Source organism: Neophocaena asiaeorientalis, unplaced genomic scaffold (assembly GCF_003031525.2).
Source record: "Neophocaena asiaeorientalis asiaeorientalis breed wild unplaced genomic scaffold, Neophocaena_asiaeorientalis_V1.1 scaffold79, whole genome shotgun sequence".
Classification (NCBI taxonomy): Eukaryota; Metazoa; Chordata; class Mammalia; order Artiodactyla; family Phocoenidae; genus Neophocaena; species Neophocaena asiaeorientalis.
In genome coordinates, this window is record NW_020175402.1 from 4,725,882 (window position 1) to 4,743,036 (window position 17,155).

The window sequence follows — 17,155 nt, forward strand, 5'->3', positions numbered from 1 at the left end:
TCTGATATTTTAGATGAAATATTTCCTTTAGCATCCCACCCAGCAGAGGAAAGTCATGGACAATCTGATTCTCTCTTAATGTTTAGCCAAAAGCCTGAACCCTTTGTCATTTAACATTTACTAGAATTGTCCTAAAAGAAGAGTATAAATGTATTTCCATTTCCCTTTTTTGCTCAGACCTGCCTGTGATGGAGGCATAGATGAGTTGTGAACTGAAGGCACAGGGAGGAGTGGGAGAGGGAAGATGGCCAAATCTATAGGTCAGGCCTGCTGGAGGTACTAACCAACTGGGGAATCACCTCAAACTGAAAAGTTGACAAAAGTGGTTCTTTGGTTTCCTTGTGTTGTATGGGAGCCTGCTCTGTCTGTGCCTTTTAAAAAATTTTTTAAGTCTATTTTTAAAAAATATTTATTTATTTATTTGCCTGCGTTGGGTCTTCGTTGCTATGCACGGGCTTTCTCTAGCTGCGGCCAGCGGGGGCTGCTCTTCGTTGTGGTGTGTGGGCTTCTCATTGCGGTGGCTTCTCTTGTTGGGGAGCACGGGCTCTAGGCATGTGGGCTTCAAGTAGTTGAGGCACGCAGGCTCAGTAGTTGTGGTTCACGGGCTTAGTTGCTCCGTGGCATGTGGGATCTTCCCGGAACAGGGATAGGACCAGTGTCCCCTGCATTGGCAGGTGGATTCTTAACCGCTGCGCCACCAGGGAAGTCCCTGTGCCTTTTTTTTAAAGCAGTGTCCTGATTAATGCTAAAACTTTAATCAGTTAGATCCTTGGTACTGGGGGAAATGTGGTCCATTATCTAGCAGCACAGATATCACCTGGGAGCTTGCAAGAAATGCAGATTCTTGGGCCCCACACTAGCTTTATTGAATCCAACACTGTTAACAAGATCTCCAGGTGATTCATGTGTCTTATGGTTCTGAAGCAAGGAGGAGTTAGACCCTGAAAGCTGAGAGTAATATTTTCAAATAAAATATCATGCCAGAGACTTTGGAATACAATAAATTTTACCGTGTCTAGTAAACCAGTTGTTTTGTGGGTGCTCTGGGGGCCCTGACTCCCTGTGCCTACAGTCCAGACACTATTATGGGGCCATCTACAGCTCCCAGCATACCTCTGCAACCTCATCTCTGGCCACTCGCGTGTGCCTTAAGCTCCTCACAAGCCGTGGTCCTTCCTGCCATTGTCCTTTTGCTTAAGGTGTGCGTGTGATCTCTGCTTCCCCCCCACCCCCAACCTTTTTTTTTTTTTAAAGCCCAGCAAACTTCTACTTTGGCTTCAAAACCTAGCTGTGAAAATGCCTTCTCTGGGACTTCTTCCCATTTTCTTCATGTTGACGTAGCATTATGCTGGTACTTCTGCTTGAGTACTCAGGCCTGTGTCTAATACCTGTGTCAGGCAAATACTTAGTAAACCTTTGTTGACTAGCCCCTAGGTTCTTGCTACCTACCTGATCTTGGGGACCAGCTTTTTGTTGTCTAGGTTTATTGGTGAGGGGCAGGGGGGCGGAATGACAGAAATTCTCTAAAGGCTTAAAAAACTGGAATGTTTGTGAAGGATTTTAATTTTACACTGTTAGTGTTTCCTTTCATCACATTTCATGGTAAAAGGAGGCAGGACCAACGGTTTTTGCCTAGGTTTTCGATGGCTTAATTTTAAAGGGATAACAGAAATGTCACTAGCAATTTTGGTACCCAGAGAAGCTGGGCCATTCTGAGGTTGGTGACCTGTTTTCTTTATATCTGACTGTGTATCTATGCTTGCTCCCCTTGAATTGTAATCCAGGTGCTCTTAGAAAGTCTCATAAAGGAAATCCCCACCCCCTCTCACATATCTGCCCAGACTGCTCAGAGCAGCATGTACCCTGTGCAAGTAGCTGTCCCTTCTCTAGAACGCCGGTTCTCTGGCAGGACTAGCCAATCTGCTTCTCCATCTTAGTCACGCTGCTTTGGCCCTGATACTGCCTGGCGCCTGCTGGAGCCTGTGCTGCTTGCAGCAGATTACTGTATGCTTGTTCCTGGGCCCATTTCCTGTTTCTATTCTAGTTGCTGGTGGCTCAGCTCTGCTTCCTGCCTGTGTGTCTCACACAGATTCCTCTTGCTGGAACCTTTTGTTTTCTTCAGAACAACTTCATTCTGAAAACTAACTGAGCCTTAGGTCTAGTGTTATGGCTCCTGGGCGCAGTTAGCGTTACTGAGGACTGGTGGGAAGTACCCCATCCCCACCAAGCATATCACTTCGATTTGACCTTGTTTTTCAGTTTGTCCCCAGTCCTGCTACAGGAAGCTGGTGGTTCGTTACTTCAACCAGAAATTGGTATAAGAAGATAAACTGGGGTCTTGTAGGCCAAATGTATCTTCACTTATTAGCAGTGCAGGGCTGTCAGGACTGTTGTGTCCTGGTTCTTTACCACCTGGAGTATGTAAAACATACTTCCTGCTGCTGAGGAAGACATTGGTACCCTTTCTAGCCCAAGCCCGGAGAATACTTATTTGGGCTTGGGCAGGTAATGCTATCTCAGCAGAGTAAAAGCTTACAGAGAATATAGGGATGGAAAGGAAAGCATGTGCTGACTCAACCTTCCAACTTATGTGAGCAGTTCAACACCCCTCAGAGCTCAGAGTGGGAGGGAGAAAGTACAGGAAGGTTGTAAAAAAGGAAGAAGTGAAGGAGGTTGTCTTGGGCAAATGTATTTTAAAGTTCTAGGCTTCCCCATCTTGCCCATTTTTCCCCAGAAGACTCTGACTCAGGGAATATGCTTTGTGAATAATTCTCTTCTTTCTCCTTCACAACTACTCTCTTGGGATCATCTGACAGTACTGTGTCAGATAGAGTGATTTCTACACTGAACCTAGGCCATGCTAAACCCTAGGTATGTTTAATAGAGAAGTATTTAATATAGGGAATTGGACTTAAAAATTGTTAGGAGGATTGAGGGAGCATGCTCTAGGCTCATCCTCCAGGAATTGGGATCTAGACCTAGATTTGACCCACCACGGGAACTCCTGCTTGTGAGTCACTATCAGATTGAGGGCTCTAAATCTGCTGTCTAGGGATCAGTAAGCTGGAATCAAGAAGCAGCAGCTGCTGCTACCAGAACCAGCACCCAGTTAACTGGGAGATGAAACCAAAATGCGCCTGTAGAAACAAGTGAAGGAGACAGAAGTATGATCACTGCCATACTTTGATCTAATCTTGAGTCTGATTCTAATTAGCAGAACCTGAATTATAGCCAAAACCCATCTGCAGGGATTCTGGGAAATGTAGTTTTTAGCTTTTTAATCTCTGCAATTAGGAAAAGAGTAGAATGAAGTTAGCATGAGCTACTCCACAGAATATTCACCACACTTAACACAAACACCACCATCCCCCCTCACCCCGCTCTTTACATATATGAGGAATCCAAGACCCAAAAAAGTTAAAGGACTTGACCAAGGTCATTCAGTAAATGAGAACATGGGCTTCCCTAATAGTGAAAACCCATTGCTTTTACTATTAGGACAAACTCCTATAAAGGGTGAGTAAAAAGCTCCTTTAAGGGAAGGAAGAGTGCCATATTCAGAAAACAGACTTTGGGGGCTTCCCTGGTGGCACAGTGGTTAAGAATCTGCCTGCCAATGCAGGGGCACGGTGCGAGCCCTGGTCCGGGAAGATCCCACATGCCACGGAGCAACTAAGCCCGTGCGCCACAACTACTGACCCTGTGCTCTAGAGCCCGTGAGCCACAACTACTGAGCCCGCATGCCTAGAGCCTGTGCTCCGCAGCAAAGAGAAGCCACCGCAATGAGTAGCCCGCACACCGCAACAAAGAGTAGCCCCTGCTCGCCGCAACTAGAGAAAGCCTGCGCACAGCAACGAAGACCCAACGCAGCCAAAAAAAAAAAAAAAAATACATTAATTAATTAAAGAAAAAAAGAAAACAGACTTTGTCTTCCATATTCTCTTCTCTTTGAGGAAAGGGAAGGAGGAGGTATGGAGAGATGTGGGGTTGAGACTTCTAGGCAAAGGTAGTGATACTGTAGCTTCTGGATTTGGGTCTCTCCTCCATAGGAAGATGTAGGAAGCATTTACTATGGAAGGAAGAAACCTCAAAAACTAGAATTTCTTGAAATTCCTGAGTCACCGTATGGATGAACTCAGTTGCCTAGGTGACAGTAGCTTTCCTCCATCTAGCTCCCCTTCTCCTTCTCTCTTGTTGGTGCTTTTATAACCTGCAGAGCTGTCTGGGAGACTGCCTTGGTGAAGTACATGCCCCAGTTCTGCCATTGTCCTTCTCCAAGAAGACCAAACAAAATCCAAAAGCTAGCCCCTAGATTTGGGATTGTGAAGCTGTTTCTTGTCTGTCTGGGGAAGGTGGGTGAGGGGTAGCTTGGACTTTCTGAACAAAGTCCTCCTAGAAATGCTATATTTACAGAAACCACTAGGGCCCCCCTGCACCAGAGTGTGAATCTTGGTCCAGAGAGGAGGGCCCATGGGTGTGAACTATGTTAACATACCTGATAAAGCAAGCATGGAATCAGCTCTGTTGTCTTTTTCTCATATTTCTAAGATATTTGATGTTCTACCTGAAAGTTGTGATGAAACTGGTATGTGATCTAGTGCTGTCCCTTTGGGGGCCAGTGCTTGATCTCTTGCTCCATCTACTTCCATGGCCAGAACCTATTTCTCCTCCCTGGTGTCAGCATGGAATTGGCTGGTATTGTGATGTAATCTCTGATTGCTGTGAGGCGGAGCTCATCTCCAGGCTGTTAGCTTGCTTCCCATTGACCTTTCCCCAAGGGAACTAAGAAGCCGTGCCTTGTTGAAGGTGGGAACTAGAGGTTGAAGGTTCAGACTGAGAGCAAATCTGTCCCTTAAGGCCAGCTTTGTTGTGGGAGGAATATTGACGGTTGTTTACTGAGGTGAGTGAAGGTAATTTCCTGATATTTGAGGGAAGGTAGGAGAGAAACCAAGTTCCAAATAAATTCACTGCATCTGTATTCAGAGGAACTGTCATCAAGAATATTCGTTCTTTTCCTTCCTCGTCTTTTGCTTTTAGGACTTGACTATGTCTTTCCCTGTGTACAGAGTTGTTGTTGTTTTTTTTGGTTTTAAAGGCCTTCAGGGCTGTCTTTTCTGGTTTAGGATTCTATCCATTCCCCACTCTCAGATTTCTTTGTTCCACCCCCTCCCCCCAAATCTTTGGATTTTATCTAGACCCGTAGGTCATGGTAGGGAAGACCACTGGCAAATATAAATTTAGGCCTTTAAATATCAAACCAAGGAGGCCATCCAGCCCCCTAGACCTTGGTCTACGCTGTGTTAAGCACAGTGCCAACTTTACCTTCCCTACTTGTGCACGTTACGTCCTCCTTGCTTTCTGGTTGCTGTATTTCTGAGGAGCAGCCAAATGAGGTGAAGCCTAAGGCAGTACCCCTCCCCCTTACACTTCTCAGATCTAGAATTCTGCCGTCTTTTCCTCTCCCCTTTTTCCTGTTCTCCTTACTCAAGTTCTAGGATCCAAGCTGATGATCATGGTGGAACACGGTCTGTGTGGTTGGCCTTCTTGACAGGGAATGCAAGCTTGGAGAAAGTTGGGGGTTCTTAACTTCTTTGTCTTCTGTAGCTTTACAGTGCTCATTTCCTGCTGGGGTTAGAATAGCCCTATTCCATAAATATGCACGGATCTTGACTGCTCTAACTCAGGCCCAGCTCTGACCTAGTTTCATTTTTTTTCAGATTTGAGTCTTAGCAGCTAGTGACCCTTACAACACTGTACACTTTTGGCCAAGAGGTGGTTTCTGGCTAGATGAGACATTCTCTAATGAGAAATGCCTAAGTGAGAAGAAACCTTGGCAGGGGAGGGGTATGTGTCAGAAGGCTGGTCAGGTAGGTAACATGGGTATTATACAGACGTGGTGGGGTCTGTGACAAACTAGAAAGCGAGGTTTCAATCGATCAGCACCTCTGGGAGTTCTAGGATCTATTCTTTTCACAAGTTGGGAACTTGAATTTTTTTATGTAAAACATCTGAATTATTAGAAAGGTCTCATGGGGATGTTGGGCAATGGATTAAAAGGTTCTCTGGGGCCTGTGGGTCTGCCCCTGCAGCTTGTGGATTGCCCAGGTAGCTTTGGTTCCCTTGAGCTGGTGCTTACAATTTTTCTGGGTTTAGGGGCCAGCTGTGGGAAACACCATCTATCCGTTGCCAACTCTTATTGTGTTTTTGGTGTTGTTTTATTGGCTTGGGGAGGGGGAAGTGCAAGGGAGATGTTGAGCAGAAGCACTCAATGTGATTAAACCTCTAGCCGAGCAGATCTGTGGGAGCAGAGTATCGACCCCTGGAAAATCAATGGCTGCTGCAGTGGCCGAGCTGCTGTTTGAAGGGGCGCCCACTGCAGGAATGCTGGCAGCCCAACACTCTTTCTTCTCCCCACTTTTTACCTCAGCAGCGCCCTCAGCCTCCACCCAAAGGGTCAGACCTACGTCAAGAGATTTTGCTGAGGTGGATTAGAACAGCAGGTTCTTGTTTTTTGTAATTAGATTGAAATTTCTCCAGTGATACAGAGCCCCACCTCCCGACAGCCTCCTTGCCCGACGTTCCTTCCCTGCACTGCAGTTCTATCAAGAGCTCTTATCAAGTGGCTGAGGCCCTTTCAGGATTTCACTTCTCAGTCTTAGGCAGGAGAGTCAGTTCCCTTGATGACAACACCCAAGAGTCCCTCCTTCATTGTGGAGGTCTGGAGTGGAGGTGTGCAAGGTTAGGGTGGGGGAATGACTATTAAAGGAAAGAGACTAATAGAGATTGGGTCTAAAGAGGATGCTTTTGAGTAATATTTATCAAGCATTTATAGTATTTTGTGTGCCTGGCATTTTTCTGGTCACTAATAACATAGGAGAATATAGCTCCTAAGGCTAATGAGGAAAAAGGCAGAAAGAGCACAGTACCATCAGTCCTGAACACTGGGTCTAGAGGACCTTGAAGGGACTCTGGGCTCTGCCTGCGGAGCGAGCGTGAGGGGTCAGGGTAGTTACACTGTGATTGTGGAGGCTTTGCCCCCACAAAGCTGTTCTCATCTTTGAAGATCCCAAGGCAGAAAACAATTAGTCTGTAGTTGATACACCTATAGTGCAACTTCAAGCAACTGTTCTTCCCACCCAGTTCTCTTTGGTGGCTGGGAAATGGGCTCCCCTGTTGTGTTAGAGGAGAGCTCTGTTGCCCCATTGTTGGAGCACGGCTGTGGGCAGGGGGTTGACGCTTGCTTGGCACATGCCCCAGAAGGGAGTAGTTTGGGAGTTGGGGCTCCTAAACAAGACCCAGTTGTCCTGCACTTTGCAACAGTGGCTGCAGGGCCGGGTGAGGAAGAAAGTGTGAAATTATCCGAGATGAGGCCGACTGGAGGCTAGGAGTGTTTTGACTTCTCTCTCTGGGCCACACCCTTATGCTTGATAATAGGATTAGGGCCCAGGAGTACCTGCAGAGAGAGATCAGACACCTACTTTCAAGGGACTTAACTTCCTGCTTATCTCCCTAGATTCTAAGTCACTCTCTCCTCCCTCCTCACCCCCGTACATTGAGTATCCTTCTAAGGACCCAGAGGAGAGGAAAAGTACTATACCCTTTAGTATAGAAAAAGTAGGTTTAAATTAAGTGAGTTATAGGTGACAGGGCTGACTTGAAATAACCATGAAAGGAAGAGTGATTTATAAGGAAGAGTGGCTAGGAAAGAGAGGAACACATAGCATTGTAGACTTGTAGAGTTGGATTATCTAGTTTTATTCTTTCCTTCTGCAGAAGAACTAAGTGATACCTAGTGAGGTTAGCCTCTTAGAGTCATGTAGCTAATCACCCGGTGTGTCTGGAGACAGACTGTTGTTGCCTCACCTTGTTTGGAGCGTGGAGCCTAGCCTTTGATAGTGGCAAACTTCCACCTTAATGGTGGAAAGAGTGCAGGCTTTGGAATCGAAAATATGGGTTTAGACCCAGTTCTTCTGTTTAACAGCTTTCTCTCCTTGGGTAAGTCATTTAACTGCTGAGCCTCTTGCTGCTTTGTTAAAATGGGGATGGTACCTACCTCAGAAGATGGTGAGAGTGAAATGTGAGACAGCCACGCACCTTAGGGTTGAACACACGATAGTCACATATTCGTGTCCGTTCTGAATCCCTTAAAGAGGGAGACACGAAGGGACTTGGCTTTTATTCCTCTTTCCAACATCCTTTGAATTTGGAGATTTGGTCTCCCAGAGCTTTCTTTATGAAATTTGTTGAGTATTTTTAGGGGATTTCGTCATGGAAGTGGGCCCCTGAAAAGCATTCTGGAGACAAGAAAAGTCTGACCTTTCTCTACTGTGCATTTCCCACCAGGCAGCCAGAGGGTACCAAGAAGAAATGATTCATTATCGCCAAAATAAAAGCTTGTAGAAAAAGAGAAGTGGGAGTTTGGTGAGGGGTTTTTGGGAACTTGGGGTGGGGGGGTTAAGAAATAAGAGTTCTCTGAGCCTTTCCCAGAGCAGTTTCTTCTATTCCACACAGTGAGTGTAGTCCAGGCAGGAGATGGTGCTTGGTCCTAAGCTGCAAGGATAGTTGCCAGCCTCTGTGTCTTTTCTTTCCCCTTCCTTACCACCTGCTTAAATCCTGACTTGGAAGTAAGAGGCAGCCTCTTCTGTGTGTTGATTCGTTCTTGGCATTTCCACCAGCACCGCTACCGCTAGCCTGCTCTCAAGGGAGGGATGGCATTTAGTCTCTTGGACTAAGACCACTTATTAGAACAACAGAGCCAGCAGTCCTGTAACTCTGGAGTCCCTTCTAGCCTGGGTGGGTCAGATCGCCCATCTTTCCATTTAGCAAAGACTGAGGAGAAAAAAGAGAGAATTATTGTACTGAATATTTTTTTGTGAGTGTATGATAGAGGTAGCCTCTTCCTCCCCTGACCCTTGACAAATATGTTGCTTAAAGAAGGCGTGATGAAAAATCAGCTCTCCCCAAAATTTATTTGCCTTAAGTAGTTCTGAAGTAATTAAGTTTGTCTTTTTCCTTGAAGTTTGTTAAAACTATTGCCTCCGTTCCTACCATCTGCCTTTCATCAAAGTTAAGTTTCCCAACCTCTTCTGTGTTCTTCAGGATTTCCTCCCATTCTCCAGCCTGGGAGCAGCCTCCCACAGGGACCGTGGATCTGTTAGGTTGGGCAAGTATGTGTGTAGAATTTACCTGGGGCGGATGGTTTCCCTGCCAGTAGTCAGCACAACTTGGCAAAAGCTCTTCACAACTGAAAGAATATGAGGACTCCATCTGGGGGTTAACAAAAGCTCTATTTCTCGAGGATTCAGCCAAATTTATGAGAAAACCCTGAATCTGAGCATTGCTATGAGCTTGTTCTTTAGACTTCCTTATTGATGTTGCTTAATCTGTTCAGCAAAATGAGCTGATGTCATCCTTGTGAGTCTCTGTCAGAAGATTGTTTAACCCCCCCCCACCCTTCTGTAACCCTGATCTGGTATCTTTCTGCTTGAAAATGTACTTAATCAGGCAGCCAGTTCATGTTAGAATTTGTAGCTCTTCCTGTGAGAGCACTGCAAACACCCCCAACCCCACCCCACCCCACACACACACCCAGTGAGGTGTGGACTGTGTGATTTGGGGCATGGTTTTGTTGTGGTGTGAAGAGGTGTTAGCTGCTGAGTTCTGTTTGTCAGCAGAGCCTGACAGACCCATGCTGGCACTCGCTGGGGCTGGGCAACCAATCACAGCTGGAACAGTTATCGTCATGGAATCCCTATGGGCTTCCTCTATCAGGTCACATCCCAAAATAACATTGGGCAGTATTTCAAGTGAAGAAACGAAGGCTTTCGGGGCTGTAGCCAGCCTGGAGTGTGAGATTCTGTGTGAAATAGTTGGACCTGCTCCAGCGCTTTTGATCTGCATGGTAGATGAGCAATAAGATGCATGAAACACGTTGGAAACACGTGAGGAAATTCTCCCTGGCCCTGCTGCTTCCTTGGAACTGGCAGGGCACTGAGTGGGCTGATCCTCACCTCCTATCTCTCAGCAGGATTATGCTTGGAGGAATGCAAGCCCGGGAAAAGAGGTCTTTCCACTTACAGGGCATTGCTGCAATTCTTTCAGCAGTCCTCCTAGAAGACATCTGTTAGGTGGACTCTTTTGGGAGAACTGAGAACCTGAGTCCTGAAATGCTAAAGGTCGCCCCACCAGGGAGAGAGAATAGGGGCTTGGACTGATTGAACTTTGTGTGATGTGTGTGCTGTAGAAAGCCGAACTTGTTAGGCACATTGAAGTCTGACTCAACAACCAGACATCCGGCTTTTTGTGGAACAAAAGACCTGAAAAACTGGCTTTTTGTAGGGTAGAAAGCAGAGGTGTGTCCTGTGCAAGAAAAGGACGTGGAGTTCAGAGCAATATCTGTTCATGTAGGTAGAGGAGGGAGACTTCTTTTGGAGTCTTCTGCTTTTACCACTCCCTCTCATTTCCCAATAAAAACATTTACTGTGATTAGCCGCTCAGATTGATGGGTGTGTCTTACATCTTATACTGCTGTGTGTAGGTAGTTGTATCCCTCATTCAGGGTATTGCTGCTGGTATTGCATTTTCCATATGGCCCTGACTATATGGTGCCGGTAGAGTTTCTTGCAGATGCCCCAGACTCAGATTTGTCACAGACTCAGATTTGTCCAGTCCTTTTCGTCGTATAAATGAGAAAACGGAAGCCCATCTTGTTGCTAGCTTGCCCAAGGTCACAACTGATAAGTACCAAGAGCTGGGCTTTGGTCTCCTAACTCAAGGTTATGATGCTTTTTCCTCAGTCTATATAGTATCACAGCGTAGTGGAAAGAGAAAGAACATGGGCTTTGGGGTTCAGCAGATCTGGGTTCAAAGTCTGATTTCTGCCACTTCCTGGCTGGATGGCCTGGGCACGTAACCCCGTCTCTGAGCACCCGCTTGCTCCTTTTCCACATGTTGGTGGTGGTAGTACCTGCTTCCAAGAATTGTAGAAAATTAAGTAACTCCATGAAATGCCTGACACATTGTAGATGCTCAAATGATAGTTACTGTTAGTATTAATATAAGTGATCTGTTCCTTCCTATGCTAACATTCTGGTTCTTAATATCTTTTTAAATTCCCCCCCATGCTGACCAGTTGCCCTCTGATGAAAATGACAGTTTGAGAGACTGGCTTCAAACCAACCAAATGAGAGAGATAAGAAGATTAATGCTGATTCTTCCCCTACGGTTACTCTGTGCCCGGGCATCCCAGCCCAGGTGGACTGCTGTTGACAGTGGTTTACTTAGTACTTTTTCTCTGCGAAGCTCAGGGCACTTTACCAAAACTGACAGCTCTCCTCAGAATGCCTCTGTGAAGGAAGCCACCACATTGCCACCACAGGTGCCTCCAGGGTGCTGAGAGCCCAACCCCAGGGGCTGCCAGTGGTTTTTTTCAGGCTCCTGGGATCCCTCAGGTGGGCTAGGACGTTTGCTTGTGTATCTGTGGAGAGCCTGGTTTTTAACAGATGTGTGGCTGAAAGAGCATCTGTAGGCCCCGCCCTGACCCCATAGCAGCGGTTGTTGGGTTGGTGGGGTTTTTTCCTTTTTATTTTTTTATTGATATATATTTGATATACAATATTATATTAGTTTCAGGTGTACAGTATAACGATTCAGTCTTTGTATATATTGTGAAATGAGTAACACAATGAGTCTAGGTAACATCGTCACCTGTATAGTTACAGAATATTTTTTTCTTGTGATGAGAACTTTTAAAATGTTTCAGATATACAGTTTTATTAACTTTAGTCACCATACTGTACATTACACCCCCATGGCTTATTTATTTTATAACAGGAAGTTTGTACCTTTTAACCCCCTTGTCTGATTTCTCCCCCACCACCTCTGGCCACCACCAGTCTTCTCTGTGAGCTTGGTTTTGGTTCTGTTTTGTTTTAGATTCCACATGTAGTGACATCATACAGTACTCGTCTTTCTCTGTTTGACTTACTTCACTTAGCATAGTGCACTCAAGGTTCATCCATGCTGTCACAAATGGCAAGATTTCATCCTTTTTTATGACTGAATAATAATATTCCTGTGTGTGTGTGTGTGTGTGTACACCACATTTTGTTTATCCATTCATCTGTCATTGGACATTTAGGTTGCTTTCATGCCTTGGCTATCGTAAATAATGCTACAGTGAACATGGGGGTGCATCTATCTTTTCGAGTTAGTGTTTTGGTTTTCTTTGGATAAATACCCAGAAGTGGAATTGCTGAATCATGTGGTAGTTCCTTTTTTTTTTTTTTTTTTTTTTTTTGAGGGACCTCCATACTGTTTTCCATAGTGGCTGCACCAATTTATATTCCCACCAGCAGTGCACGAGGGTTCCCTTTTTTCCACATCCTTGCCAATACTTGTTTCTTTTCGTCTTTTTGTTAACAGCCATCCTAACAGACGTGAGGCTTATTGTGGTTTTGAATTGCATTTTCCTGATGGTTAGTGATGTTGAACATCCTCTTTTTTTTTCCTCCTCAGTTCCTCAGAAGGTCTCCAAGGATATACACCAGATGGAATAGGGATTCCTCTATTGAAGGCAGCAGAAAGAGAGCAAAGGGGACTTTTAAGTTTACCTATACTGTCTCAACTGTTTTTACCATGAGAATGTTCATGTTTTACTTGTTTAATCAAAGACAGAAATGTTTAAAACATTTAATTTTTCAAGGCCATTTGAAGAGTTCTTGTCTTATGGATAGACCTTCAATTCCTGTTCTGTTCCAAAGTATGCTGATTTCTTTTTCCTCTAAGCAAGTAGCTCTTATTATTAGAAGCTGGTGGTTTGGTAAGGAATGGAGAGACAGTAGGAGGGAATGCTGAGGAAAGCTACTGGTCCCTAAAACAGAGCATTGGGCTGTGGTTTCTGTTATAAACCAGGGCTTAACAAGTGGCTTTCAAGGCCTTTTCTGGCCTACACAGTTGGCTCCTCTTGTCATCTTGCTGCCTCTTTGAGTTTACTCTCCTTGGTTCAGAAGCTCGGTGTCCCTGGTACAGCTTAGCCCTCAACGTGGGAAAGGAATCCTCCTCTCTTGGGATGAATCTAGGGCTCTTCATAGCTCCAGGTACTTTAATCCTTTGAGACGAAAGAGGCCCTTTGGTGTTACCTAGAGGAGGGCTTCTTGAGTTCTCTTCCATGCTGGGACTAATTCTAGTTGCAGTTTGTGAAAGCATGCTGTGGTGTACTGGGTCTGCTTCTTGTAGGAAAGCTAGCATTTTCTGACTTCTCAGCTAACACTGAGAGCTGAACACAGACACAAATGCACACCTACCTACTTGCCTTGCCTTCAAGGCAAGCTTTGTTCCCACAGAACTCAGCAGAAATACTCCCAGTCTAGTGAAGTAACCAACTGGTTTGCAAAGGTCCAACCAACCTGGATACTTAGGGGAGAGCCTAAGAGGTGCTCTTTGATCTCCAGTGTTACTGTCCGACTCCAGGGTCAGAATCACCTTGAACTGATCTCTCCAAGGTGAGCTTGTTGTGGGAATAGGAATAGACTCAAATCAGGCCATTTTGGATTTCCTTCCTCTTCAGCTGTGTCTCTTTAAGAGAACTCTTTTTCTTAACTATTTGAGTATTAGGGTTTTCACAGACCTGAGCGTGTACCGAAAGCTTTCATTCTTCCTTCAAGGTACGGTTAGTTCCCAGCCTGAAGTTAATGCGTGATGTTGAGCCCATGGTATTGCTAGAGAGTGAACTTGGGGCTGGGAGTGGGTTGGGGGCGCGCTTCCTGGGGTGAATATTTTTATTTTTTTGGTGCGCCACGCGGCATGGGGGATCTTAGTTCCCTGACCAGGGATTGAACCCACACCCCCTGCAGTGGAAGTGTGGAATCTTAACCACTGGACTGCCAGGGAAGTCCCTTTTTCTATTTTTAAATATTTTTCATATTGAGCTCCTGATTGCTAATCTTGGGGTTTACTGACCTAGAGTGAACTCTTTACCGATTAATTCAAGACAAGCACAACCTCCAAATAAATACCAAATTCTCATTGAAAAACTTAAAACTAGGGGAAAAAACTGGGTTTGTTCAGTTGGCAAACATTTGTTCATCCCTGTTGTTGGCCAGGTGTTAGGAATGTAGTCCCAGACCCTCTTGGCAGTTAAAGAATTGTCTGTGCAATATATCCCTTTCTTACCTCCTACCCCTTATGTTTTAAAGTATGGTAACTTGGAGTGAGTTCTTGGTAAATGTAGGTTATAATAATTTGATGGAGAGGGGATCTGTGAATGTTGCCCAAACTTGTTAACATTTTCTTATAGCTCCTGATGCTGTCCTGGCAGTGTTTTGTTAAGTTTCCTCGTTGGAAAAGAACTAAAGGCTCGCTGAAAGAGCTGCTCTCTTATGACTAGAAGTTGGGGCTGGGAAAGAAGATGAAAGTACTACACGTGCTTCTGGTAGATAGACCAGAAGATAGACCAGATAGACCAGCAAACTATAGCTTGTGGGCTAGTTACTTTTAAAAATTAATTAATTAATGGCTCTGTTGGGTCTTCGTTGCTGCGTGTGGGGGCTACTCTCGTCGCGGTGTGCGGGCTTCTCGTTGCGGTGGCTTCTCTTGTTGCGGAGCACGGGCTCTAGGTGTGCGGGCTTCAGTAGTTGTGGCGCATGGGCTCAGTAGTTGTGGCTCACGGGCTCAGTAGTTGTGGCTCGCGGGCTCTAGAGCGCAGGCTCAGTAGTTGTGGCGCATGGGCTCAGTTGCTCCGCGGCATGTGGGATCTTCCCGGACCAGGGCTCGAACCCGTGTCCCCTGCATTGGCGGGCGGATTCTTAACTACTGCGCCACCAGGGAAGTCCCTAGTTACTTGTTTTTATAAATAATGTTTTGTTAGAACACAGTCACATCCATTTGTTTATGTGTTGTCTGTGACTGCTTCTGCACACTGGTGGCAGAGTTGAATAGTTGTGACAAAGACTATGTGGCCTTTAGAGTCTAAAGTATTTCCTCTCTGGCCCTTAATAGAGAGCTTGCTGTATGTAAGCTATAGTATCACGACTGCATAAATGTGTGCAGTATGTTTACTTCGGGTTGTTTAAGAAAAATGTTGACCATGTAGTAGGATTGTTGAAAAAAGAATCTTTCTGCCTAATACTGCTAATCCATGTCCTTGTGTGTATGTTCCAGGATCTGTCTGGTTCAATAGACGATCTCCCCATGGGGACAGAAGGAGCTCTGAGCCCTGGAGTGAGCACATCAGGGATTTCAAGCAGCCAAGGGGAGCAGAGTAATCCAGCTCAGTCTCCTTTTTCTCCCCATACCTCCCCTCACCTGCCTGGCATCCGAGGCCCCTCCCCGTCCCCAGTTGGCTCTCCTGCCAGTGTTGCTCAGTCTCGCTCAGGACCACTCTCGCCTGCTGCAGTGCCAGGTACCCACGAGTGCTGACCTTTGGGGAAAGGGAAAGAGGACTGGCCCCCAGCAATATTAGGGAGCCCCAGCCTTCCACTGGCAGAGAGTTTCCCTTCAGCATTTGAAGAAGGGAGATGGGAGCCCCTTTGCTGGATCCTTTTGTGAATGGGATACTGGGAGGTTCTTGGCCTTCTCAGAAGCCATTTCCAGTTCTAACTTGACCTTCTGGCTAGAATTTCCAGGCTATGGAATTCTAGTTGCGGCAGAATTCTAATTGGAATTCTAGTTCCAATTAGTCATAATTGGCTTACTTCTTTCTCTGTCTGGAGCAGGCAACCAGATGCCACCTCGGCCACCCAGTGGCCAGTCGGACAGCATCATGCATCCTTCTATGAACCAATCAAGCATTGCCCAAGATCGAGGTGAGAGGCTGGGCTTCAAGGGAGGGGGGAGCAGGGCAGAGGCCGACCTTTGATTGATTACCTGTGCAACAGCTTTTGGAGAACTGTATGACCATGAAGCTTAGGACAATCTCAGCAGCAGGTTGTGAAGTTAGGATGGGCTTGGCCATCTTGGTGTCTCCAGAATTATGTTCCCCCACAGTCATTCTTTGTTGGTCATGTGTTTTGATGGATTTCCCCCCTACATTGTGCCTAATTTGGTCAGCAAATACTAAATACTCAGCGTTGAATCTTTACCCTTTAAGTCCTGCCTCTTTTTGGGGGGAGAGGGGGGGTCATTGCTGTTTGTTTTTTCAAACCTCCATTTACTAGAAACAGTTGGCATGCCCTGGTTAATGGCTGTGTCACTTTTGAGTGTGCCTAAAAGAGCACACAATTTATACAGCAAATAAGAGCCCCCGTGCAAGTATTTGCTAAAGAAAACGTAGATGGTGAAGTCCTAGGGTAAGGGAGAGCATTTGTTCCCATTGTATTGAGGTACTAACTTTATGGACACTACCCACAAATAGGTTACATGCAGAGGAATCCCCAGATGCCCCAGTACAGTTCCCCCCAGCCCGGGTCGGCCTTATCTCCACGTCAGCCTTCTGGAGGACAGATGCACACAGGCATGGGCTCCTACCAGCAGAACTCCATGGGGAGCTATGGTCCCCAGGGAAGTCAGTACGGCCCACAGGGTGAGTATACTACCGTAGGAGTACATGGAGGTGAGACGAGAAAAGAGTTCCTTGTTTGATATGCTGCTCTCTGGGTTATTAGAGTAGAACTGTCCTTTGCCTTAAGTCCACCAAGGCCAGGCCCTAAAGTAGGGCAGGACTGCCATCATGGGAAAGTCCCTGAATATCTCTGAGCCTCTGTTTCATCTCTAAAATGGGGATGAGGTATTTAGCCCAAGACTGAGCACAGACACTTAGTAAATGGTAATTATTGGTTATTAAACTTTTTTGAGTAAATTAGTCCTACTAGAGTAGATCTTTGCTCAAAATCAGCCCTAGGTGGATCTAAAGCTGAATTTCTTAAACAGAGCATGGAAGATGAGTATGTAGAAAGGAAAGAATTCTGGGAGTTGAAGGGCCTGGATAGCAGCATAGCCAGCCTTGCCTGCCAGACAGCCTTGCTGTGTGCTGTGCTGTCCTTAAGATAAGGGGACGACTGAGGCCTGCCTTTAAATACTCCTGGGCCCCCCCACCCTGACTTTTTTTGTTTTTAAATGGATCATGAAGTTTTGTTGTTGTTGTTGTTTAAAGAGACCATGAAATTGGTCTCTTTCCAGACCAAATATTGAACGATTCCCATTTTTTGTTATCTTCGGA

General features: G+C 45.7%; 1 protein-coding gene across 2 annotated transcripts in view; it reads left to right on the forward strand.

Moving 5' to 3' along the window:
- Positions 1-17,155, forward strand: part of ARID1A (AT-rich interaction domain 1A) — a 70,097-nt gene that overhangs the window by 36,786 nt on the left and 16,156 nt on the right. For both annotated transcript variants that reach the window (XM_024766812.1, XM_024766813.1), the window contains exons 5-7: positions 15,160-15,400; positions 15,714-15,803; positions 16,352-16,519. In XM_024766812.1, the coding sequence (XP_024622580.1) occupies positions 15,160-15,400; positions 15,714-15,803; positions 16,352-16,519 (499 nt within the window). The remainder of the gene's footprint in view (positions 1-15,159; positions 15,401-15,713; positions 15,804-16,351; positions 16,520-17,155) is intronic.